Raw genomic sequence first — 27360 nt, forward strand, 5'->3', positions numbered from 1 at the left:
TTGCCCAATTGAAAAACCGCCTCCTTGCGAGAAGCCGAACGGTGTAATGCATTGAAAACAATAAATTTTCAGCTGTGGGATTTGTGCAGTTAATGGAAGCCAATCTTTCATGTAACTGCGTCTTCCTACGCAAAGGCGGCTCGAATATTTGAGATTTCGCCGTCCCAGTGCTGCAAATTGGGATGAAAGTTTTGCGAAAATATTGTGGGGTTCTAAATTCCACTCAGGCGCACTCATTCGCCATTTGAGTGAAATGACTCTATTCTTTCGGCGCGGCTCAATTTATTGGTTAGAAAAGCCACCGCTAGATGGCGCACTGTTCCCAAACGAAACTCTTCGTGTAACGAAGCAGTGTTGACATGCGCCGTCACCGTGGTGGTCCCGCGTTCTCTTTCTTCCCAGCATCCTGCAGGAGTCTCCGCGCTGGCTGCTGACCAAGGGCCGCATGAAGCGTGCTGAGAGGTCTGTGGTGCGCATACTGAGGATCAACCGACGGCCCGTGCCCGACATGGACCAGGTCATGAGCGACCTGGTTCTCTTCGCTAAGTCGGTGAGCGCAACGCATCTCACGCCGGGCGAATCGGCGCTGGTTGTGCCCACGAGTTCGAAACTATTTATGGCGTCACTTTCAAAGAGAGAAGGAGCACAAGCCGGAGTTGTCTTATATTGATAAATTACCGCGTTCTGACAAAACAGAGGCTTGTTTTACTGAACAGGGAGCTTTCACAAGGTAGGAATTGTTAAAGAAACAAACACATAGGACGGTTGCCACGTTGCAACGCGAGGTTGAGCGAACGCAGTTGAAATGTTTTTATATTTCACGATGTATTGAGGTAGAGAATATGAGAGAAACTTTGTATTCGTATGGTTATGAGCGGTATTTTGTAGTTTTCCACGCCTGCTCATTCTTCGAGCAGCGCTCCCCTCCAGTCTGCCGCGTTAGGCGGGCTACATGGTTCGCAGCAGCCGCTGCCGATAGACTGTGCTACACTCCTCCACATCGGCCTTGCTCTCCCTCCTCCTCCCATGCTGACCTCTCTTCGGGTGGTTCCCGTGGTAGCCACCCTCCGGTTGGTCGTTCCTCGCCATACCTTCTCTTACCTCCACCCTTCGGTTGCGCCTTTTTACGCTCTCGCTGTACTCTCCTCCTTGCACGGTAGCCATCCTCCAAGTTGTTCCCGTGGTAACCACTAAATGGCTACGCCGACCACTGCTATCACTACAACAGCGACGAAAAATCCACACGCCAAACAGCTCTCGCTGTAAAATGATGTACAGACATCGCCATCAGCGGCCGTTTTCTCATGCCGGCAGCGGTCTGTCGGGGCAGGGGCTCCGATTCCTGAGGCTAGACCACACAGCCTCTCACTTTCATGCAGTGTGTAATCAGGGAGTTGACCCCCTTCGGTTGTGTCCTCACAAATTTGAATCGAGTGGCGGGAAAATTTTTTACTCCAATTTCCTCCCTAATAAAACTCTTCTTTCGTTGCCAGACAAACAACAGCTTAGTCAGAAAGAACCAGAAAATCAATTTTTAATGAGAAAAATTAGATGGAATTGTTTTAGTCTCGTTGTAAGGGTCCAGGTGCTTTTAATGCGTGCACCTAATTGCCCTGCTGTGTCATGCCCAACAATTCCGGCCAAAAGCATTTTCAGCGGCAAACCGTTCCTGAAGCATTTTTTTTCATGTAATGTAACATTTCACTATAACATTCAATATATCCGCAGATCACCCGACATCAGTCCTGCATTTTTTTACAAGTGGTTCTGTTTGGTGGGAAAAATTTGTGTGCAGGGCATGCAACTATCTCTCTGGGAGAACACCTTCGCTGCCCTGCACGAGGGTGGGCGAGGGATTTCCAGCGATTCCATCGAACAGTTACGACTACCATAGAAAATCAGTCGGGAACGGTTTTGACGATAACAAAACCGTGAACAGAAAAAAATGTACAAGACTGCCGTCTAATGGTCTGCGGATATATTGGTTGTTATAGTGAAATCTTGCATTATATGAAAAACTGGCGTCCTTAAACGGTTTCCGGCTCAAATATGATTTTATCCTGAATTGCTAGGTATGCGGACACATCCAGGCTCTTTATTTTCAAGATTGCAAGAAAATTGTCATTGCAGTCGGAGGCTGCTATTAAGAATATCCTTACCAGTGTGGCACGTAGTGAGCATGTGAACGTGCTTTTCGAGGATGTTTTCTAGCTACATGTGGAAAATATTCAATCAGTTTATATTCTCAGGATTTAGCAGGTACCAATTTGCCAATATACTGCGATTTGTTTACTGGTTCTTAATTAGCGTAGGCACAATTCAGCTGGGCTTGAATCACAAATGTGAAGTATGAGTAACAAAGCACAGAAGACCATCATTTGAGCTGAAAGAGGAACATGTTCTGATGGGCGCTCGGCCGCCGGAGATTGAGTCGCCAACTTGAATACCCCTCCTATGCACTTTAAATTAACGCGACGGCGAAACAGTTCGACAGCCACATTCGGCAAAACGAGAACTGGAGAAGCTGCAGTGACTTCGTTGCAATTAACAGCGCGGCCGAATGACGAGATCAGAGAAATCTGCGTTGAGCTGCAACTAGCGTTTTGTTCAGGAAACATAAACGTAAATATACAAAAAACACCTCATAAAATGCATATAGAAGCTCATATAAATCGACGTATCCAGCATACAACACGGAGCAAAATAAGAGGTACTAACGCATGTGTAGCGCAGCTGAATGGCTCCTAATTAATCTGTCTTTCGCTTCGACGATGCGATGCACGTGGACGATTGGTCTGGTGAACTGGCGTGCATGGCGATAGTGTCATTAACTAGCGGCGTACAACCACAGGGACGGCAATGCGCTCTGAAATGCATTTGCGCTTGACGTTTTTTTTTTTTGCTCTACTAAGCTCTTTTGGGCGTGCGGTGAAAGCCTCCTGCCTGTATATGTTAATGATGATGACGAAATATTTATGGCGCAAGGGCATCTGCGGCCAAAGAGCGCCGTGACACAAGGGACTTTCGTCTTTTCAAGGCGGGGTCAAAATAACCATTTCCCAGACATTTCACCCTAAATAAGCGGTGTACCAGGCCAAGGGAAAGCTTGTGCCTATTTGAATCGCTGCATGGTGGGTACCCAGCGGCACAGGGGATCGAACCCCGGTCCTCCCGCATGCATCCCCCCGGTCTGTACGATGCACAACACCAAAGAAGAGAGTGAGTGGTTGTGAGCTACTCCTTTTGCACAAGAGAATGGAGAATTATGCATGTTTGACTGAACGTTAACAAAACGGTTGAGCCTTTCTATGCCGTCTGTGTCCGACCATCGCTCAAGCTGACCTAACCAAATGGCCTTTTACCTTTCAATCGATGCAAAATGAAGTTTTCTGACGCATTGAAGCAGACGGTTGGGTCAATACTTAGCGCTTGTCCACTCTTCCCCTGTTTTTATCTCTGCAGGAGTCCAAAAAGGCGACGGCGTTCCACTTCGTGGACTTCTTCAGAACGCCTAAACTGAGGCGGAACACACTGGTTCTCTTTGCGCTGTGGTGAGTGCAGGCATGGTTGTGGCCCATCCTTTGCTGAACAGGTCGTCGACAGACGGAAGCAGTGGGAATCACTTACGGTGTTGCCATGATGATGAGAATGCCATCACATTCGCCTCAGTGTGCATGCTACCGTCGCAATCGTTAGTCGTATATTGCTTCTTGTAGAAATTGAAATTAACGCGCGAGAAAGCGAGCCCCTTGTCTAGGGCAGAGTCCGTCCTTGAATTAATGAAAAACTTGTGAAAACTTCTCCGCCTCTGCACATAAAGTCACTCCCATAGGGGCTCTGAATAAAGGTGTGATATGCCTGGGATGTGAGAGGACACCGCTTCACAAATATCATTAGAATTAGAATTGAATGAAATTGCATGAAATGCAGCGATAATGTGTCACGCGAGAGGAGCAAACAAACATGGTCTGCAATATCCAAAGCCTAGATAGTATCAACTCAATAGCTTTTGTTTGTTGAAGCTATATCTCACGCTTCTAATTTTTTCTTACAAGTGTATATTCTTTTTTACTTCTTGTAAATGTAAATTTGTCTTCCTCTTGTTTCGTACGCATATTAGCATTCGCCAAATTATTTAACTCCAATCAATGTAGCAAGATAGATAGATAGATAGATAAAGAGGAGGAGGGAAAGACAGGGATGTTAACCAGAAAGGGGTTCCGGTTGGCTAACCTGCACTGGGGAAGAGAGATTAGGGGACTAAAAGGAGAAAGAGAGAAGGGGAAAAATGCATAACACACACACGCACAACGCTGTCACAATTTGTCACTCAATCCAGTCGCTCTCAAGTGGGCAAAGAGTGCCTTGTATGCCTTGAGGGCAGTCGACTGTTGTTGCCACGGACCGAGGATCTTTTGCTCTGTTAATGGGTGAGGATTGAGGCGGTCCAGGGCACAACACAGTGTATGTCTTGCCCTCGCAAATGCAGGGCACTCACAGAGAAGATGAGCGATGGCCTCCTCACAACCGCAGATTTCAAAGGCAGGACTGTCGGCCATCCCTATCCGGAAAGCATAGTTGTTGGTAAAAGCAACACCGATCCATAAACGGCATAACAATGTTGCGTCGCGACGTGCTAAATTACGTGGAAGACGAAGGCGCAGTCCAGGGTCCAGTGCCTTGAGGCGGAGGTTGCAAAACACTCCCGTGTTCCACGCTAAAAGTGTGAACTCCAGCGCCAAAGGGCGAAGCCCGCACGCTGCGTCAGGTATTGATATTGGGATCCTCACTGGAAGTGCGTCGTTGTGAGCAGAACGCGCAGCCGCATCAGCCTGGTGATTACCGTTAATACCACAGTGTCCTGGCAGCCATTTGAAAAATGATGTCATGACCTTTGGAAACGGTGCCCTGGTACAGTAGACGGATCTCAGCAACAAGTTACAAATACGGTTTATTTTCATGTTTGTACAAAACATGGGGAGATGGAAGAAAAAGCTGCTGAACAGCAACTTGACAGTGTCCCAGCCCCTTTGTCTACATAGGCAACAGCAGCTCATACAATATACATATACTGATCAGCATACACACACACACACACACACACACACACAAAAACACGTTTTGATGGATATTTTATACGTCACTAAAATTGGCAAAATACAATTTCCGTGAAATGTATAGGTACGAAACGCAGTGTAAGTATGCATGATTGAAAATACTTCAAAGATTTGAAAGAACAGCAGTTATAAAACCAAACAGAAGAATTAACAGGTACACAGAGCATACAGATCAAACCTGAGAAAAAAAATTCTATAAAAGGTAGTGCATAGGTAGTACAATTGTAGCATTTGAGAAAGAGAAAAAAAGTAATTACCCTTTTCTCAACCCTATTTCTAAACAACTAAAGAAATAAATCTCTGAACTCTGTTTTCGAAATGCTCATCACATCAATTTCTTTGCGAAAAAAATAATTTAATACACTTGGTACTGTGTGTCGTAACATTTGTTCACCATAATTAGTGCGGTTACGATGAACTTCCCAGTGCTCAGGATGTCTGGTTGTATAATAATGGGTATTCATTTGCAAGTTTGCCAGATTAGTTATGAGATTAATGCCTTGTTTCTTTTCATCCCTTAACTTTTTACAAAGATGATAGTTATACAAGTTCTCTATGCTAATTAGTCTAAGCTTTCTAAGCAAGCTGTCTACTGAGTAGTCTGGTGAAGAATCTGAAATAATCCGGATTACTTTATTTTGAATTACCATCAGTTTCTTGATATTTGTTGAGGTTGTCTTGCCCCAAACTAAAAAGCAGTAATTTATGCGCGATAAAAACAGTGAATGATAAATTAGCAGTCTTGTGCTTACAGGAAATAGGTCTCGATGCCGGTAGATTAATCCTATAGTGCGAGCTAGGGTCGTGATAACATGATTAGTGTGCGAGTCCCACAGCATGTGCTCTGAAAAAATTACGCCTAGAGTTTTAAATTCTGTCACAATTTCTATCGGCTGACACTGTATTTGAAGAATATTATTTGGAACAATGCCTCTGCCCTTCGCTCGGAAAATGACTGCTTTAGTTTTTTGGGTATTAATAACCAAGCCGTTGCAGGAACACCAATCATGAAGTTTGCTTAAAGTGTTGTTTGCATGATTAACAAGTATTTCGTAATCGTCACCTTCGAGAAACAGGCTGGTGTCATCTGCGTAGATCAGGACTTTTGTATCACCATCAATTTTAACAACATCGTTTATAATAATAATAAATTTATTTCTGCCTCAAAGGTATATGGACAGAGGAGCTGCAGAAAAAGCTGTAAAAAATACAGCTTGACAAAGCCGCAGCCCCCATTTTTACAGGCAACAGCAGAAGACAAAAAAAAGTAAGGGCCCAAAATGCTGCCCTGAGGGACACCAAACGAAGTACATTGAAATGTGGAGGTGCTGTTGTTTAGTGAAACAGACTGCATGCGAGTACTAAGGTATGATTCTATTAACTTCAAGGCAACACCACGAATTCCGTAGAATTCTAATTTTCTCAGCAAAATACCCCGGTTAAGAGAATCAAATGCCTTTGTAAAGTCTATAAAAAACTACCAATACGTATCGTTTTTCTTCAAGTTTTTTTTAGAATGAACTCTTTTTGATGAAGCAGGAGAAGTTCGGTGGAACAATGTTCCCTAAAACCGTATTGACAGTCAATCAGGATGTTATGTTTATCTGTAAATAAAACCAGACGTGAATGGATGGCGTTTTCAAGCCCTTTGGAAAAAATTGGTAAAATAGAAATTGGTCTGTAATTTGCTAAATTATTTTTGTCACCTTTTTTGTGTAGAACGCAAACCTTTGTACACTGTAGCTGTGCTGGAAATACTCCACTTGACAGACAAAGATTGAAAATATGGGCAAGTGGGACAGCAATAATTTCAGCAGTGAATTTAATCGGTCGGACTTGAATGTCAAAGATATCACTGGAGCTAGTATTTCTTAATTTCATGATAACAGAGAAAACTTCCGTTTCTGAAACTGGAGTCAAGTAAATTGTCTCAAGACAACTGCCAGTCAATATTGGGTGCAGTCTCCTGACGGTGCAGGAAACTTCAAGTTTACTAGGTAGTCATTGAAAACATTAGCTAGATCAGTTCCTGAAATCATTGTGCCATTCACAACAATTTCACTAATTCTTTTTGATGCCTGCACGTTTTGAAATATTGAGTTTAGTTTTTTCCATGTCACGGCCGCGTTTTTGGATGATCCTAAAAAAAGATTATTGAAATAGTTATCTCTGGCATGCTTAAGTTCCTTGTTTAATTTATTACGATACTTCTTAAATGATTTAAGCAGTTCGGGATCCCATTGCTTAAGAAATGCTGGGTACATTGTATACTTTGTTTTTATTTTAGCAAGTAAATATCGAGTAATCCATGGTTGTCTGATCTTTTTCGATTTGGAAGAATTCAAAAATGGAAAGCTTGTTTCGTAAGCAGTTCTTAACAAGTTAAAGAAGATATCAAAAGATATGTTTGCCTCAGATGAAGAAAGCACGTTCTCCCAAGATACAGTTGATAGTTTTTGGCGGAAATTTTTCAAGTTTCTGGATGAAACATTTCTAGAAGGGATCGGAAGGCTAGTTTCTTTTTCATGATGTGGGATGACTACATGTACAGGTAAGTGATCGCTAAGATTGCAAGCTATGACTCCAGATGCAAAAAGTTTTGATGGAGGAGCTGATGAGAAAGAAATCTATTAGCGTCGAAGACGTACTAGTAATTCTAGTTGGAGAAGAAATAGCATTATTTAGGTCATAGCTCTCGTATAACCATATCATTTCTTTTGACTCACGAGTATTAGAAGTCAAGTCAATGTTAAAGTCCCCACCACAAATTAAGTTAAGCTTACTAGTTGTGCATTATTGAAACATAGTTTCTACGGAAGCACAGAATGTAGCGTGATCACCATTAGGGGGTCGGTACACGACAGAAAAGACATGGTTACACATTGCTATTGTTAACATTTCGCATTCAGATTTCGAAGAGGTCAAATCAGGCAAAAGGTCACATCTGAGATTTTCTTTCGCTAACAAGGCAACGCCGCCACCACAGCGTAAAGAGCGATTCAGGTAGAACACCTCATATCCGGGTATTGAAAAAACATTGTCATTTCTAGTATACCAGGTTTCTGAGAGCATAATGTGACATTCCGTGTGTGATACGAGGATCCACGTTCGACGGCGCAGCGTAGACGGGGAACCGTGACAGCGGCATCATCAATTGCCCAGCCATGCTCTTTGAGTGACGACCGGAAAAACCGGTCCCGCCGCCGCCCCGGGGAAACAGGCTTTGTCCTCCCCAATTTCCGGTTGCATTCCAGGACAGGGGAGCTGTCAGCGGGCCAGAGCGCGCCGTACCACAGCCGACGCTATGCGAAACCGCGAAGACGACATTCTTTCCCTCCCCCCCTTTGTCGTGGGCTATCGCCGGGAAGGCACCCACAGCTTCCCAGAAGGGCCGCGACGGACACCTGTCATGGCGGACAGGCAGTACTCGCCAAGAATGTGGAAAGACAGGCGCTAGTGAATTAGCTCCGAAGAGAGAGCCTGTGTATACTCTCACTTGAGAGAGAGTGGTGGCGTTTTTGTTGTTTATTTAGTTTGTATTGTTAACAGACTCTGGGGTCGAGGCTAAGCCCAGCCCAAGGGGTGGTCCCCATCTCGCATGTTATTTTGGATTGGAGAATTGATGCTTTGGGCGGGCCACTGGAAATGACCGCCCTTAGTCCTTTGTTAATCAAGTGCTTAAAAGCGCATGTAAACGGATGCAGTTCAGTCTGAGCTGGGGCTCCATGCTTAGCATGTAATGTGATGCTACTTAGGCACTAACCTGCCCGGTCGATGAGTAAAGAAGTGCAAAGTTTGTTCTTTTGTAAATTCAGTTCTGCTTTTTCCAGTTTAACTCTCTGTATATGTATGTTGTAAAATTATGCTCTGCTGTCATCATCTACAAGCTCGCCTCCTGTTCATCCTCCAAGCCGAACGACACTAGAGGAAGGGTTTGTGAACCATCCTCGAAGAAACGGACGACTATTGAAATTCTACTGCAAGCACGCTCAGGACGACATCGTTTGCCAAGAGGGCCTTCAGCGCCGAAACCCGTCAGCGTGCAGCTTCTGCCAGCAACCGCTCGAGCCCAACTCCGGAGCCACTCCATCGCCCCCATGAAGTCGTCGGCACGTAAGCTCGGACGCCCCAGCCTCTGATGTATAATCTTCATCATGTGTAATTATTGAATATACCTGTTTGTTTAAACTGAGCCATACGGTGTCTCTTTGCCTCTCCGTCCCGTGTGGACCTGCGCATTATGGGGGTCATCACACTGGTGTCAGAAGTGGGGTCTCAAAAGCAAATGTCCTCTGAATGCTGTGACATTCATGACTTCAAAATTGTAATCAAAAGGGAATCACGGGACTGATTGTGGGACTTTTACCCCCATTTGAGAGGCTTGAGGCACTGGAGGGCTTGAAAAAAAAAATGACTGTATCTGAGGGAGCTCCCACTCCACAGCCGTCGCTCGGAGCAAGCATGCTGGCATTAGGAAGCGTCATTCCGACGTTTACGGGAGATAAGACAGGGGTTCCAATCTGCGATTTCTTTTCCATGCTAGAAGAGATTGGGAAAATGGGGGGATGGTCCGATGCTCAAATGCTGGGAATGGCGAGGTGTAAGATGGCAGGAGCTGCTCATGATTTTGCCTGGCGAGACGAAAAAGTAAAATCCACAAAATCATTTGCGGAATTTAAGAAGCTCGCGTTTGAGCATTTCGACACTGAACCACGTCACGTGCGGGTACAGAGGTTCCGTGACGCCGGACAGATGGTAGGGGAGGACGTGCGAACATTTGCGTCGCGGCTTCAGCGCCTAGCACGCGATACGTTAAGCAGGGAGGAGGAAGGAGACCAGTTAAGGAAGAAATACGCGGAGGATATACTTAAAGAGGAAATGACCGCTTTGTTCGTGGCTGGTCTGCAAGACCCCGTGCGCCGGTTCGTGCTCTCGCGCAAGCCGAGCAATTTCGACCAAGCCGTGGAGGCCGCATTGGATGAGGAACGAAATGAGGCGTTAACGACAGCCGCAGCGAGAGTACGCGTCATAGAGAGAGCGGTGCTCAACCCTGAGGTTGCTCTCTTGACAGAGCGGTTAGATCGCTTGGAACAGCTGCTAACTCAGCAGGTAGAACGCCAGGTTGAAGCGCGCGCTCAACAGCGCCCATTCGCTGGAAACCGGAGACCGCCACAAAGCTACAGGCGCGGTATGCGAGATTTTGAAGAAATCGTATGCTTCGCTTGCCAGGATCGCGGACACATCGCCAGGTTCTGCCAAAACGTGCGCCGTGGGGAGCCACAAAGAGAAGCAGGCGAGACACGCCCTAAGCAAGCCTACAGCGGGGCTCCAGATACCGAGTCAAAAAACTAGTTAGTCCTCCCCAGCCTGAGGAGCGTGGGGAGGGAGCAGTAGATGATGAGGTGGTGGTAGTTTGTGTGGCCGACGAGGCATGCCCTGTTGTGCGTTGCAAGTTAAATGGTTGTTGTATGGAATTGTTGATAGATACGGGGTCAAAGGTGACATTGCTTAAGGAGAGCAGTTTTAACACGCTTCGAAGGAAGGGGGACCGCGAGGTGTTGGAAGCGTCTGGTGGTATGGCAACCAAATTTGTAGGCATAACGGGGGATCCTCTTGGCATAAGTGGACTCTACCGGTTACACTTCTCTCTCGGCGGAATTGCATTGGAGCACCCCTGCTACGTATGCCCGGACACGGTGTCTCTGCCAAACGGAGTGTCAGGTATATTAGGGCAGGATTTTTTGAGAAAAGGGAAAGTAGTAGTTTCATTCTCTGAGGAAGAGGTTAATGCGGGCGGATCAAAAGTTCCGTTTTTGAACAGGAGAGGGGCTGAGATTCGCATTACCGATATTGACACCCGTCAAACAGTGGGATCATTGGAGAAGGTATATTCGCGGGTTGCCGTCAGGCTGGTCGAGGAGGCGGTCGTCCTTCCTTGGTCGGAGCACATTTTGTACGCGTTTGTGCCTTCAGATGTAGAGAGCGGCGCCGTGGGAGTGCTTGAGCCGGTCGACTCTCTCAGCAATGGCCTGAAGGCAGCCGCGTGCCTCGTGACAGTTAATGACGCCCACAGAGTGCCCCTACGGGTGGTTAACTGTAGCCAGCAGCCACTGAGCCTTCCCAAGAACAAAACATTGGCTTTCTTCACCTCTGCGATAGAGCAACGTGAGCCCACCGATACGTTACTCGCAACTGTAGAGCATGCTAGTCCTTCGGCTGCTCCAAAGGTGTCGTTCGATCTTTCTCACGTAAAATCCAGGGAGAGGGAGGCTCTGGCTGGTTTGCTGAACGACTACTCGGAGGTATTCGCCGCGTCCAACCTGGATTTGGGCTGCTGTGGCGTTATAAAGCACAGGATAGAAACCGGCACTTCATCGCCCGTTTACCAGCGTGCGTACAGGATTCCTTACTCCCAACGTGAGGAGATGGAGCGGCAGGTGCAGGACCTGATTGATCGCGGCATTGTCGAACACTCAAAGTCACCCTGGGGAGCACCAGCACTATTGGTGGAAAAGCCAGATGGCTCGTATCGATTGGTAGTGGACTACCGCAAACTAAATGCCGTAACTCGCATCGATCCATACCCCATCCCCAATATACAGGAGACGCTTTCTCAGCTGGGCTCTGCCAGGTACTTCACGGTAGTGGACATGGCGGCGGGATTCTGGCAGATAGCAATGGATCCGGCAGATGCCGAGAAAACGGCATTCAACACGCCCTCAGGGCACTATGAATGGAAAAGAATGCCGATGGGTCTGGCCAACAGCCCTGCTGTCTGGCAGAGAACCGCTGATGTTATCCTGGCAGGTCTTCTAGGGAGGCTGTGCTTCGTGTATATGGATGACATTATCATATACAGTGGCAGTTTTGATAACCATTTGCGCGATATTGAGCAGGTTTTGGTGCGACTAAGAGCAGCGGGTCTCAAACTGAAGCCCTCTAAGTGCCAATTCCTCAAAAACGAGGTGAAATACCTCGGGCACGTTGTTTCAGCTGACGGCGTGCGACCGGACCCTGAGAAACTAAGGTGTGTCTCGGATTTTCCATCCCCGACTAGCGTCCGCCAGGTCCGGCAGTTTCTCGGCCTGATCGGTTACTACCGAAGGCACATAGAGGAGTTCGCCAAGATCGCTAAGCCGCTCACCGCCTTAACAGCCAAAAATGTCGCCTTTCGTTGGGACGAAAACGCGGAGAATGCTTTTGGGGCCCTGAAAAGGAAGCTAATGAGTGCACCGCTGTTACGCCACCCGGATTTTAGTTTGCCCTTCGTTATGGCCACAGATGCGTCAAAGTTCGCAGTTGGTGCCGTGCTATCTCAGGTTATCGAGGGCAAAGAACATCCCGTTGCTTTTGCTAGCCGACAGTTGAGCCCCACAGAGCAAAAGTACGGAGCTACGGAAAGGGAGTGCCTCGCCGTTGTCTGGGCAGTAAAGCACTTCAGATGCTACCTTTACGGCCGCAAATTCAAGCTAGTCACAGACTGCCATCCTCTGAAATGGGTGATGAGTGTCAGGGACCCTAGCTCGCGACTCGCTAGATGGAATCTACACCTGCAGGAATACTGCTTTGAAGTTGAGCACAAGTCAGGAAAGACACATCTGAACGCTGATGCACTCAGCCGCACAGCTGCCGTGGCAGCTATAGAAGAGTTTGTCCCCGTAGTCGACCCCGCCGAATTACGCACAGAGCAGTGCAAAGATCCTGACCTGAAGCGAATAATCGAAAGCTTAGAGGGCGCACCGTCTCATCCCGAACAGCTAGGTTATTTCATTGACAAAGACGGCACCCTGTGTCGGCGCACGAGGCCAACCAGGAAAGGGAGACCAGAGAAAACCGCTTGGGAGAGAGTCGTCATACCTCGGTCGTGGACAGAAAGGGTTCTTCGCGCGTTTCACGATGCGCCATGCGCCGGTCATTTTGGCGTAGCGAAGACACGCAGGCGTGTGGAGCGTTTGTACTTTTGGAGTGGCATGCGACAGGATGTTAGAGACTACTGTGCGAAGTGTCATTCCTGTCTCGAAAGAAAAACACCCAAGGGACGAAGACCAGCTCCAATTCAGCCGTTCCCTGAGGTTTCGGCTCCCTTCGAGCGGACAGGTATGGACATAATGGGCCCATTGCCCACGACCACTTCCGGAAACAAGTACATTTTAGTATTTGTCGACCACCTTTCAAAATACGCGGAAGCGGTAGCACTCCCAGATCAGAAGGCAGACACGGTTGCAAGAGCATTTGTCGAACAGATCGTGCTCCGACATGGACCCCCGAGGCAACTCTTGACAGATCGGGGAACGAACTTCGTGTCGCAGCTAATGAGGAGAGTTTGCGAGCTGCTTAAGATCGCTAAGAAGCAGACAACACCGTACCATCCGGCTTGCAACGGCGCGGTGGAGCGACTGAACCAAACCGTGGCCGGGTTCCTGTCGCATTTTGTTTCGCGCGACCAGCGGGACTGGGACTTGTGGCTCCCGTATGCAATGTTTGCCTACAATTCCGCAGCACACGAGAGCACGGGCGAATCGCCATTCTTTCTTCTCTACGGCCGAGACCCGGATCAGCCTAGTGAAGTGCCAGAGGGCCCCCGTCGTGTCCCATACGCTTCACTGGACGACTATAAGGTTGAGCTAGAATCGCGCTTGCAAGTGGCGAGGGACATCGCAAAGGAGTCCTTAAAGAAAGCGGCGAAGCGCAGGAAGGAGGTGCACGATCGCAGTGCTAGAGACGCGCCGTTTGATGTGGGGGACAGCGTGTACATTGAAAACTGCCAAAGGCAGATTGGGCTAGCTCGTAAGTTCCAGACGAAGTGGAGAGGACCGTGCGAGGTTGTCGAGAAGCTTTCTCCGGTAAACTTCAGAGTCCGAGACGTGAACCGGCGTTTGATAAGGATACACGCAAATCGCCTCAAGTCGGCACCGGTTCAGTATTCACGAAATGAGGAAAGGGAAAGCGCGGATTTTGATGGGGACAGAAGTGAAGCGGAGCGCGCAGATAGTTCGCAAGAAACGCCCTCTCCTGCATTTGTTCGGCAGGCGCCCGAGGTGACGGCCGGAATGCCACCGGATTTACTTCATGCATTGCTAGAAGAAGAAGCGCGCGAGGTTGCCGCGCAGATAACGCCAGGAGAGGCTCCTGCCACGAGCCCTCGCGAGTCCCAAAGCAGACAAAGGGGCACAGACTTACTTAGTATGACTCATGAAGGCCGATATCCGCTGCGAAATCGGAAAGCTAAGTCGGACTAATGGCGTAAACAGAGCGGAGTTGTGAACTGGTTAGAATTGTGTAATGCCGCAGCTCATAACATTGCTATGTGCTTATGTGTTAAGTTATCGGAGTTGGTAGTTAAACCTTTCTGTCATTAAGTAACACCTGCACAGGAGAGCATGCGGAGCGCATGCAGAACCTGCCCTACTTCCTTTCGTTATCTATATTTTTGTCTGTGCCGTGATCGTGCTAGAAGTGGGGGCTCCTTTGTAACTGTGGTAAATTTATTTTCGTCCAGTTTGGACTAGAAAGGAGAGGCTTGGGTGCTGAGTTTCATGTTTATCTGTAAAAGAAGATCAGTGCTGCCCCTGGAGACGCCAGTATTGACAGCGGAGGCATATGGTGTTGTGCAGTGGTGTTGAATGCAGCGAAAAGTGTTTTGTCGGACGCACTGTGCGAGGCGATTCAGAAAGACAAGGGGAGCTGCGTGGACTCAAATGTTCGGAGAACATTCTTCTGGAGGGTGAGCGAGTGTGACATTCCGTGTGTGATACGAGGATCCACGTTCGACGGCGCAGCGTAGACGGGGAACCGTGACAGCGGCATCATCAATTGCCCAGCCATGCTCTTTGAGTGACGACCGGAAAAACCGGTCCCGCCGCCGCCCCGGGGAAACAGGCTTTGTCCTCCCCAATTTCCGGTTGCATTCCAGGACAGGGGAGCTGTCAGCGGGCCAGAGCGCGCCGTACCACAGCCGACGCTATGCGAAACCGCGAAGACGACATTCTTTCCCTCCCCCCCTTTGTCGTGGGCTATCGCCGGGAAGGCACCCACAGCTTCCCAGAAGGGCCGCGACGGACACCTGTCATGGCGGACAGGCAGTACTCGCCAAGAATGTGGAAAGACAGGCGCTAGTGAATTAGCTCCGAAGAGAGAGCCTGTGTATACTCTCACTTGAGAGAGAGTGGTGGCGTTTTTGTTGTTTATTTAGTTTGTATTGTTAACAGACTCTGGGGTCGAGGCTAAGCCCAGCCCAAGGGGTGGTCCCCATCTCGCATGTTATTTTGGATTGGAGAATTGATGCTTTGGGCGGGCCACTGGAAATGACCGCCCTTAGTCCTTTGTTAATCAAGTGCTTAAAAGCGCATGTAAACGGATGCAGTTCAGTCTGAGCTGGGGCTCCATGCTTAGCATGTAATGTGATGCTACTTAGGCACTAACCTGCCCGGTCGATGAGTAAAGAAGTGCAAAGTTTGTTCTTTTGTAAATTCAGTTCTGCTTTTTCCAGTTTAACTCTCTGTATATGTATGTTGTAAAATTATGCTCTGCTGTCATCATCTACAAGCTCGCCTCCTGTTCATCCTCCAAGCCGAACGACACTAGAGGAAGGGTTTGTGAACCATCCTCGAAGAAACGGACGACTATTGAAATTCTACTGCAAGCACGCTCAGGACGACATCGTTTGCCAAGAGGGCCTTCAGCGCCGAAACCCGTCAGCGTGCAGCTTCTGCCAGCAACCGCTCGAGCCCAACTCCGGAGCCACTCCATCGCCCCCATGAAGTCGTCGGCACGTAAGCTCGGACGCCCCAGCCTCTGATGTATAATCTTCATCATGTGTAATTATTGAATATACCTGTTTGTTTAAACTGAGCCATACGGTGTCTCTTTGCCTCTCCGTCCCGTGTGGACCTGCGCATTATGGGGGTCATCACAATAATGACATCAAACGAAAAACCAATACTATCAAAAAACAAATCTAAATACTGATGTTTATTTCTGGCAGACTGAATATTCAAATGAAAAGCCTTTAAACCTTTGAGACGCTTACTACCAAGATGCGACTTTTGTCAGGAGTTTGTCAGGAGTAATAAGCATAAATAGGTCGCGACACTTGTAGAAACACTTATGCAAGCGTCATCAAGTCATTTTTAGACTTGATAGCAATGTCTGTGTCACCTTCTTTCTGTCTAACGAGAACTTTGCCGCCACTCTGCCAAACGAAGCGATAGTTGCGATTTTCGCAAGTTGTTCCTGCGACCCGCGGCGTAGCGCAGCTTGCAGGGCTTGAAGGGCTCCTTTAGAGTCGATGAAAACCGTCCAGTCAAGTGGAGGTTCTTGACTGATGAACTCTACCGCAGCCCGTAAGGCTGCGAGTTCCGCAAGAGTTGAAGATGTTGGATAGGTCGTCTTCACTTTCATGAAGATGGATCTGGCCGGTATCACCACCGACCCCACAGAACTGGTCGAGTGAACTGATCCATCTGTGTAAACATGTATGCGGTGACTGTGGTAAGAATGCAGGTGATTCAATGTCAGTTGTTTGAGAGCGGGTAGTGATACACCAGCTTTATTCGTAATTCCAGGAATATAGAGGTGAACCTGAGGTTCATGAAGACACCATAAGGGTGAGCACGGTCTTGACGCAGGGGTGAACTCCGATGGAAGATATGCGCGATGGGCTTCAATGACTTTGGCGAATGCAGTACGCGGCCTAATTATTGAGAGTGTTGCGAGGTGATGACAGGGAACCCGTGTGAGGTGCCGAATATGTCTTCTCATGGTTTCAACAGCAATGTATGTAGTAACAGGAGGTTCCCGGGCAACAAGAACAGTTGCTGCTGTTGGTGCACATTTAGGCAGTCCAAGGCAGAGACGGAGAGCTTGCGCTTGCACACTTTGAAGAGTCTTGATATTTGTCTTTCTAATGGAACTGAATACCGGAAGACTGTACCGCATGTAGCCCAGAAATAGGGAACGGTACAGTTGCAGCATAGAGCGCACTGATGCGCCCCAGGACTTTCCCCCGAGGAAGGAGAGGACGTGGACAATCGCAATTAGTCTCTTTCTCATGTCGTAGATATGTGGACTCCACGAGAGGTTCCTGTCGATGACAACACCAAGGAATCTGTGGCTTCTCTCATAGGGAATGGCTTCACCATTAATGCGAATGGCGTAGAGTGACATTATTTTGCGTGTGAATGCCACAAGTGAACACTTTTCGGCCGAAATCTTCAGGCCCTGCAATCGAAAATAAGATGTCAATATCGATGCCGCCTTTTTGAAGTCTTGCACGAACTTGAGGACGGGTCACCCCTGATGCCCAAATACAGATATCATCTGCATATGCAGAGATCTGAGCAGATTGAGGCAATATGTCGACCAGGGCGGTGAGAGCAAGGTTGAAGAGAACTGGGCTCAGCACTCCACCCTGAGGGATTCCGAGCGAATTTCGGTGTAAGGACGTTGGTCCGTCCGCAGTCAGGACAAAAAACGACCTCTCTAATAAATAGCTGCGTATCTAGCTGAACGTGCGGCCTCCGATCTCAGCAGCTTCCATTGCGTCCAAAATGGCCTGATGCGTTACGTTGTCGTACTCGGCCTTGATATCCAAAAACAATGCCACGGTCAATGTTTTCAAACTTTTGCTGTGTTGCACCGACGTTACAAGGTCAACCACGTTGTCGATAGAAGAGCGGCCACGTCGGAGCCCAGACATGAAGGTTGGATAAATCTGATATCGCTCCAAGTACCATTCCACGCGTGTGAGCAGCATTCTTTCCACGACTTTGCCGACGTAGCTGGCGAGTGCAGTTGGATGGTATGACGAAAGGTCAAGCGGTTATTTCCCCGGTTTAAGAAGTGGAACCAGACGACTGGTCTTCCAATCATGAGGAACTATGCCAGCAGTCCATGACTTGTTATAAATGTACAAAAGAGCCCGTCGAGCTTCTTGGCCAAGGTTGGCAAGTGCGGAGTACGTCACACCATAGGGCCCTGGTGATGATGACCTTCTACAACAAGCCAGCGCAGCATCAAGTTCTTCCATGGAGAATAGTCCATCCATCCGAGCGTTGCGCCTGGGTTCGGAGGGCCTGTTTTTCTTGAGCAGAAATCTTCGGCTACCTCAACCACACTGCGTTTTTGGTGGAGCGCTACGGATTTGAACGGGTAGCACTGTTGAGGGGACGTGCGAAGACCGCGAATTACGCCCCAAACGCGTGACAAAGGCTTCCGTGGATCAAGTGTTTGGCAAAATGTCCTCCAGCGTTGTGTTTGTAGTGCCTGAATTCTGCGCTGAATCTTCTTCTGTATGCGCCTAGCATCTCTTAGGTCTAGGCGCGACTTTGTGCGCCGGTATCTGCGCTCTGCCCTGCGCCGTTGTGATCGTAGTCGCTGCAATTCGAAGTCAAAATCGGTGTAGTTAGCGACAAGGTTAAAGGGGCAGGTGGCATGTTCCATGGCCTCCTTAATTTTTTGTTCAAGACCGGTAGAGAAGCCCTCTGTGCAAGCAGCCTCCATAAGTAATTTAAAAACTGTCCAGTCAATGCGCTGCCTACACGAGCCTGCGGAAAATGTAGAATGGCCGGTAATAATCAGATAGGTTGGGATATGGTCGCTGCCATGGATTTCTACATCCGAAAACCACCGGACGCTGTTGGTAAAGCACTGTGAAACGAAAGTCAAGTCCAAGCAGCTGCTATAAGTCACCCCTCAAATATAGGTAGGGCTTCCGTCATTAAGGCACTGGAGGTCATGGACAGAGGCGAAGGACACAAGCTGTCTTCCCCTAACGTCCATCCTAACGCCTCCCCACATGGTGTGTTGAGCATTGAAGTCACCCATAATGACCCACGGAGCAGGTGTAGCTGCCATCAAACCACTCAACCTTCTGGCTTCGAAACGACTTGATGGCGCCAAGTACACCGCCAGTAGCGTTAACGTCAGGTCTCGGCTCTTCACTGTCAGGCAAACGTACTGATTGTCTTCGTTCGGAGGAACTGAAGGTTACACATATGTAAGTTCATGTCGAATGTAGACGATGACTTTGCTGTATTTGTTGCGCGTGGGTGATGCAAATACCTCGTAACCGGATATTCGCAAAATTGCCGCGGTCTTCGGTTCACAAATCACAAGAATGGGGAAGTTATTCTCGTAGACGTAGTGCCGTAAATCGTAAATCCGGGACTGGAGTCCACGAGCATTTCATTGGAAAATGAAAGCTTGCTTGACTTTCTTTTGAAAAGACAGGTCCGAAGGACCCATGATGCTTTCTACTGCAGAGCGGCAAGAACTGGATGGAGCGCGTCCAGCACTTGAAGTGCGCTTTTTGCTGCTGGCGTGCGTAGTCTGGAAAGCAGAGCAAGCATGGCATTCATTAGTGAGGTTAGCATTGCAATCACTTGCATATCTGGGCCATGAACTTGATCGTACCTGTTGGCTGGATCAGTCTTGGCGCTGCACACTGCCCTGAGTGCGCCACCATCCCTGACACTGTAGGCGTAGAAGGCTTTGGCAGTGGTGGCCAAGTTGCATCTGAGGCAACAGGTCCAGCATCACCAAGCGCCGGGCTCCCTTGGTACGGATTTTGGAGGCGGATAAGCTGCAGTTGCGTTTGGGGCATTCTTCTCAAATGTGACTGCTTTCTTTGACGACCTTCGGCGGCGCGAACGACGTTGTCGCACCTTTGCGGCGGCTTCTTTGTGCGTAGAATGGTCTCGCACCATTTGCTTCAGTACCGCCCGCTCGGTCTTTAGGCGGGGGCAGTCTTTGCGCAGAGGCAGTGTCGCATCCCATGAAGTCAATGTAGGAAATTTTTAATGGGACAGTATTAGAAGCTTCATGGGACCAAAATGCCTCGTCGATCATAAAACTCGCCCATTGGCTCGAGAGAAGTTATGCCTCCAGGCCGGATCACTAAGGCAGAATGAGCAATCTAGTTGTAGCTGCATACAGCAGTATCTTACTCCATATTTAGGAAAAGCAGTTGAACGTACTTTTGTGTGAATTTCCGCGCGGTTTTTTAATTTATTAAGGATGTGTGAAAAGTCAGACTCAAAGTCTCGATTTTGTAGTTATCGCGCAAACTTTTCAGGAATCACGCCTCGGCGCCATAGTACATGTCTTGGTTAGGCATTAAGGATAGAATAATATCATAAGAGACATAATGGAGCCATTACTCAAGCACTGAAGTACAATGTATTTTTCAAATGCAGGTGTCGCTGAAAGAAAGTAAGCCGCGTTTTCCACCTGTCTGATTACATTGTTTTGTTTCGGCGGGTGTAGTTTGGTGGCATTGGCTTTCGTTGAAATTTACTATACAAGGCTGCAGTAGTTAGTATGATAGAAACAGCGCATTGTTGATGTGTAATATACGTTCTTCTGCAATAGATAATGACATCGGGTCAGTGCGCGTGTTGCTGCTGGTAATGTATGGCAAATGTAGCTCATATGATATTTGCAACTCCCAAAATTTAAGCATACGGGGCCCGTTGAAGCTGGTTCGTAGAATCTCGCCGGTTTCATGACACGAACCCGAGCTCACGACAAATCAAGCGAGGCCTAACAGTTGTTTTGTATCTCGGGATGAAACGGTCGTCGACAAGTTCGCGATGCTGTACAAGAAGAGCCAGAGTCAATTTTCTAGTGTCTCCGCATGCCACACTGAGACATTTTGCCTGTCAGGACAGCAGACCTCATTTTTAGCAGCGCTTGCTTTGGGGCAAGTTGGCTCATGATGTACGACGGATCACGGAAATGTAGCGGTTGGTGGTAGGAGATGGCCCTGACTAATTGGTGTGAGCTTGGTGTGGCCAATTCCTGATCGTGTGTGGATGTCGCATTACTGCCAGGTATGAAATAAGTGCGCTTCCTGCCTGATCCTTGTGCTGTTGTGTTAGTTTGGCGAGATTGCGAAAGAGGCTCATGTGCTGCAGTCGTTGTGTGTGGAGTATATTGTTGTATGAGGTGTAAAGCCCGACTTTCCGACGTACCTCCTAGCGCCGGTTCTTGCCATTTCCATGCAAAACCACACTTCAGGCGGATAAGTTATAGTTAGTACTCTTCGCGTTGACTAAACAATAAGAAAGGAGCTACATTTTAGTTCAGCGGAGACAGTGCGGCGGTTGAGACTGATTTTGGAAGCCGAGACATGAAATTCAGGGAAGCTTCGCCGGTATTAATAAGGCACGAGTAGGAATGGACGCGCGACGCAGATCGTGCAGGAGTGTCTCGGGGAACAGGACACATTGCAAGTAACTTACACGCGTCATCGTCATACAACTTTGACGCTATTAAGAGCCACGCGATCTGTGTTCACACAGTAGATGTTACTGACACCGCGGGGTGCACAGACACCGCAAGAAGCTCAACCTCTAAGTCGTTAGCGCCCTAGTGCGAGGTAATAAAAATTGAAACACCGTGGGCATCCTTCCAATAGGGGCTTGCGAGCGACTTCTACCTCTCCATCCAACGCTCGCTTCGGTGGCATGGCGGTTGCACTCCAACTTCGGCCAGCCACTCTGTCCTGACTGCACACAAAGGCAGCTGCTTCGAGAAGCGCAGTGGCGGCCCGCCTCTTACCGCTGAGGACGTGAGGACGTAACTCGTCGAGGCCAGTGCGACCGAGTCAGGCCATGCACATTGTACGCGCAGCCTTCTCCACTCTTCCTCGCTATCGCAGCTTTCGCCGCGGCAACGTCTCTCGCTTTTCAATCTTCACGTATCATCTCCCTTGAATCACGGGGCTCCCACGATAGCGCAGCCACCCTTGCCGGCTTTCCTCGGTGCCTTCTCGCCACCTCTGCGTCAGCTTATGATGTCCATGCTTTTTATTTCTTCATCAGACCTTTTCCCCCTTTTCACTACCTCCGTGGCCATCGTTTGCCGTAGCACCGTCTTCTCCACCCTTCCCTCTTAATCCCTTGCCCCTTTCCATGTCCTGTTTTAGAAACGCGAACACACGCGCGTACGCTGGGCTTCCTCGCTACGAACTGTGTTTTGGCGTGAGAGAAATAAAACGCTTCGCATCAGCCCCTTAGTCACAGCTCAATAGGGAAACTATGCACTGATCGACACTGCCTTGCGGTTGCCCCTCACACAGCGGAATCGCGTGTAATGGTATAGCGTATCAACAAACTAAATCAGCCGTAAAAAAATAACGAAACGACTTTTCAACATGCAGCTAAGACACGAGATGTAAAAACTATGGCAGCTAAGACACGAGATGTAAAAACTATGGAACACTAAATCAAGCGAAAAAAAACAAGAATTTTTCAACATCCATCTAAGGTGCGAGGTCTAAAAACTATGGAACGCAACATAGAAGATTTAGAGACCGCAGATTCGCAACGTTATCATTAATATTTATCCTATCTTATCACACTTTACGGCATATTACTACACTAGTCACACACTTGCAGAACATGGCAGGTTCGGGTTTACCAAAAAAAAATGGACAAGATAAGAGTAAAACCATTTCTCGTCTAATTTAAACGTCATTTGTTTGTATGACAGCGTGAAATTATGAAAATCCGCGGAGAGGTAAAATATGAGAATACATTATACAAGCGGTCAATGAAGTAGAGCCGCAAAGAGAAACAAATATTTAAATACATTATGCGTATATACATGGTATAAAACTTGGGAAGAAAAATCGTCCAACTTCATTTTCTGTACATGTACAGCCCCGCACTTCTGGTCGTATGCGATCGCCACCCTCTCTGCTGGTTGACGAACTTACGGGGCTCCTCTGGGCGCTTTTCGCGTTGTAGCTTGCGCCTTTAGGAGTTTGACATGGCCACCGTGTGCAAATAAGGGCGCCAGCACAACGATGCCGACTGCTTGTCAAGGTCTCCAGTCAAGGTTGCACGCGAAGGCAAAAAACTGGGCTTTCCTCTAATCGCAGCCGTAGATACAGCAACTCTTTCCCACCAGCAGCATGAGGACCCGGAGATTCGAGGGTGCCCGGCCCTTCTCAAGAAAACAGTGGTCCTGTTGCATGCGCAACAACGCACTGTAGAAAATCAACTTTTCTCCAACCGGGAGCGACTACCTCCTCGTCGTCCAAGAGATTGTCCGTGAAGAAATCTTGAAGGCGTGTCCCGACGAGCCCACCGCCAGTCACCTTGGCTACGCCCTCACTATGGCTCGGGTCCAATGGAGCTATTACTGGTCTAAGCTTGCGGCGACAGTGCGACACTAAGTGTGTACGTGCCACGATTACCACCAGCGTTAAACACCGCCCGTCAAACCAGCTGGACTTTTACATCCTGTACAAGTGTCCAGAGTCTCGTTTGATCAAGTTGACATGGATGTTCTCGACCCATTCCCAACTTCATCTTCAGGTAACAGGTGGATTATCGTCGCCAACGATAACCTTAACGCGCTACGCTAAAACCAAGGCACTTCAGAGAGGCACAGTAACCAAGCATGGGAAATGTTTCGTGGAATGTATCGTCCTGAGGCATGTCACCCTGGCACTTATTATCACGGATAGAGGCACCGCTTTCACTGCCAAACTCCTGGAATCCCTCGTGTGACTGAGTGGCACTACTCACAGGAAAACAACAGTCTTCCATTCCCAGATGGATGGTCTGACTGAGCGTCTTAACAAAGCTCTCATTGAAATGCTGTCCATGTGCGTATGCTTACATTGAGCATCCGTCTAAGAATTTCCTTCCACCACGTACAACACTGCGCAACAAAAGACCACGCGGAAGACGCCCTTCTGTCTGTTATGTGGCCGCGAATTGTCGACAGTGTCGGAAGCGACGCTGCCCCATGATGGCCTCGACCCCGACATTGTCGCCGAGAGCTTCACTCTTCGTGCAGAAGGAGCCCGACAGTTTGCAAGGCTGGACATCCAGCACCATCAAGGCCATGGCGCCCGGCGTTACAGCCGCAGCCGCAGACTGGTCACGTTCGCTCCGAACGACAGAGTGCGAGTATGAACACCCAATAGATGCCGCGCTTTCAGAGAAACTATTAAAGCATTGCTTCGGTCCCTAGAGAGTGCTCCGTCGGCTAATTGACGTCACTTACGAACTTCTACCGGATGGGTTTTTCTGGACTACCTGCCGTCTGCAGAGACCTGAGATCGCCCGTGTCGCGCGGATGAAGCCTGATCGCGAGACAGGTAGAGGCTAAGTGCCGCGCATTACTCAATTTTCTTTTTTTTCTTTTTCCTATCTTCTTTTTAAAGTACAGAGTCGATGTTTTTCCTCCGAGAAGGAGGGCAATGCCGCGTCTTCAACAACAGCCGCTCGGCGGCTGCTCGGCACGAAGCTCGTGCGCCACGCCACGCTGGTGGCTTTGGCGAAGAAACTGAAGTTTTGTTTCCGGTCGCCTCTCGGTGCAAATCAAAAATACAGAAAACCAAAAGTCACGTAGTAAATAAAAGGCCACATTAATGATAAAAGAGACCAAAAGATTGAAAACTAAATCTACAAAAAAACATGGCCGAAACGCGTATAGTGGTGGGCATGTGTTCAGCGTGTTATGTTTCCTGTGCGAGAGCGATTAATGTTGTTATTCACCAGTGCCAGTAATATATACAACTGTCCCCTGTTTTCTTTTGCAATCGAAATAAGGTCGTTACACCTGTCGGCACTTGTCGAGATGTATATATTTATTTTATTTTCTTTAGGCATACTATTGGTTTTATGACGTTTCTTTATAAATTCAAGCTCAGGAACAGAGAATCGGGTGCTGCCAGAAGGCGTTGTCCTAAAATTCATCGCAGGTTCATGGGATCGTTCGTCTACTACAACCTGGTGCTGTCGTCGACGAGCGCTCCGGGCAACCCGTACTTCAACTACGCCATCTCTGCGGCCAGCGAGATCCCCGCCGCTCTGCTGGGCCTATGGGTGGCGCGCCGATGCAGCCGGCGTCGCTCTCAGGCACTCTTCCTGCTGCTGGCTGCGCTGGCCATCGTGCCACTGCCGTTCCTGCCCAAAGGTGCGCCTCCTGGCACCGCGCTTTTGCTGCGAGCTCACGGGGACAGTAGCATGGGGGAAAACGGTAAAGAACACTGAATCCCGCAAGCACAAATCCAAGCGTCGGCAGAAGCCAGATGTGCCACTGAGAGTTTCATGACTTCTTTATTTTTCAATCCTGTGGGCCTTTCTGAGACTCACACAATAGCGAGCACATAAGCATGTATATGCACTGCCGATCATCGCATGCAAAATGCGCAGTCAGTACACACGTGACTACTGGTAGAGAGATTATGTGTGCAGCACCAACGTGCGGCAAATTCAGACATGATGCTTTACGCGTAAGCTGTAGCGGACTGTACAGAGAGCAGGTTGCGCATCGTCGCCGCGGTGGCTCAGTGGTTAGGGCGCTCGGCTACTGATAAGGAGGAGCCGGTTTCGAGCCCGACCGCGGCGGCCGCGTTTCGATGGAGGCGAAACGCTAAGGCGCTCGTGTGTTGTGCGATGTCAGTGAACGTCAAAGATCCCAAGGTGGTCGAAATTATTCCGGAGCCATTCACTACGGCATCCCTCATACCCTGAGTCGCTTTGGGGTGTTAAACCCCCATGAGCCATAAAGAAGGTTGCGTAAACATTTTCAAATGCAATCTTCCGTGAACGCAACTTCCTGAACGAACGCATACAGACACTCCGTCATATGCGTCAGCGCATAATTGCAACAACCTACTCCTGTTTAAGAAAATATTCATTCTTTACCCTGCATAACAAATTGTAGAGCCAGTGCTCAGACCCGAATGAGACTGAAGAAAATTTTCTTCACCTAATCTGATGTTTGAATGCCAGGCATTTACTACGACACCTGGGCTGCGTAACCTAGAAGGCGACCCAACGCTGAAAATTTCCAAGAAAAAAAGACTCTAAGAAATGAAACACAGTCACGGAAACGTCGTTGCCCATTTGGAAGTACGTACTGAAATTCAACTGCGAAGCTTCTGTGAAAGCTGCATACTCTTTCTTTCGTAGCCGTATGGCTGCTCTTGAGCGTATGCTAAGGTATTATGACTCGCATATTCCAAATTTGCGCCACATTAGCTTACAGCCTCTCATACCCAGCCTTATCGCCCGGAGTGTACGAGGGCGCTGTTGTGAGCTAGTTGTGTAAAATGACAAAAAAAGGAACAGAACAAGCACAAGACGAAGTAGACAGCACCTGTGTCGTTCGTCTCTTTCGTCCTGTGTGTGCGCTGTTCCCTTTTTGTCACCTGGAGTGTAGCTGGTCACATAAAAATCCTAATATGATGCTACCAGAGAAATATGTAAAGGGTCTGTAAAATCGTGGGATATTAACCTATCCGTGTTTTGCGTACAGAAGCGATCAATCCCGTGTAGAGCGCTCGAGTGGCCCGCAGAGCAACAAGTTTTGCTCCGCGCGACCGCAGCTGCTTCGTTCCAAGGTCAGTACTTGTGTGGGAGTGCAGCCACGTTGGCTTCCATACGTTCTAGACTGCCCCTTCAAGGAGGCTTCCGGCCGGCTGTAACACAAACTGAGCTCCATTCGCATGGTCTGAGTTATGCGGGAGCTTCTGGCGAAATTTGTGCTCCGATCGGTTCCCCCTGATGACCTCTCTAGTTTCCGTTAGGTAGGGATGAGTGGTTTGCGGCAAGCTGTTTCGAGTCGCTGCCTCACCCATGAATAAACTATTCGAAATCAAAGCTTGTGCACTGCTGAAGTGAGGTGCAAGTTACATATTGGCTTCCCCGCAGCTCATGTCATCATGTTCCCCGCCCTCATCGCCCTGCTAGCCGCTACAACCTCGTAGCCGCGCAAAGCTACTCCAGGCCACAAGCGCTGGGCGACTTCGGTGATGTGTGATGCACTCCCCTGGTCAGTTCCAACCCTCTGGTCTGGCTCACCTGCATGCTGTGTCACGCGCCATCACGGTTCATAAGCTGCTATCCTCCACGAACTCGCGGCCGCTCTAGAGGATTCCAATCCTTCAGCACTGCGCCCCCTCTGTGGTGTGTTGTGTGCCCACAGCGTTCAGAGATTGCTTGACGGTGCAACCTTGCGGTCACGTATGGAGAGCCGCCTACCACCTCTGTGGTTCGTCATACCCCCGCCCCTCGGTCAAGGATAGCCACCACGATCCGGTGGCTGCTCTCGGGGACTCCAACGCTCTCTACTCCACCTTTGTGTGCACCCCCGCCCCACGGTGACTGCCAGCCCCTGCAGCACATTTGCCGGACATGGTGACTGCAGCTATCTGGCGCTTTGCCGCATTTGTGGTGCATATACTAGGAAGGGCGAGAAAAAGAAAGAAGTTTCCTGC

At 48.7% G+C, this 27360-nt stretch overlaps 1 protein-coding gene across 4 annotated transcripts in view; it reads left to right on the forward strand.

Moving 5' to 3' along the window:
• LOC144116119 (organic cation transporter protein-like) overlaps nucleotides 1-27360 on the forward strand; it is a 163719-nt gene that overhangs the window by 124170 nt on the left and 12189 nt on the right. For all 4 annotated transcript variants that reach the window (XM_077650799.1, XM_077650803.1, XM_077650800.1 and 1 more), the window contains exons 6-8: nucleotides 403-550; nucleotides 3463-3551; nucleotides 24838-25052. In XM_077650799.1, the coding sequence (XP_077506925.1) occupies nucleotides 403-550; nucleotides 3463-3551; nucleotides 24838-25052 (452 nt within the window). The remainder of the gene's footprint in view (nucleotides 1-402; nucleotides 551-3462; nucleotides 3552-24837; nucleotides 25053-27360) is intronic.

Source organism: Amblyomma americanum, chromosome 1, assembly GCF_052857255.1.
Source record: "Amblyomma americanum isolate KBUSLIRL-KWMA chromosome 1, ASM5285725v1, whole genome shotgun sequence".
Classification (NCBI taxonomy): Eukaryota; Metazoa; Arthropoda; class Arachnida; order Ixodida; family Ixodidae; genus Amblyomma; species Amblyomma americanum.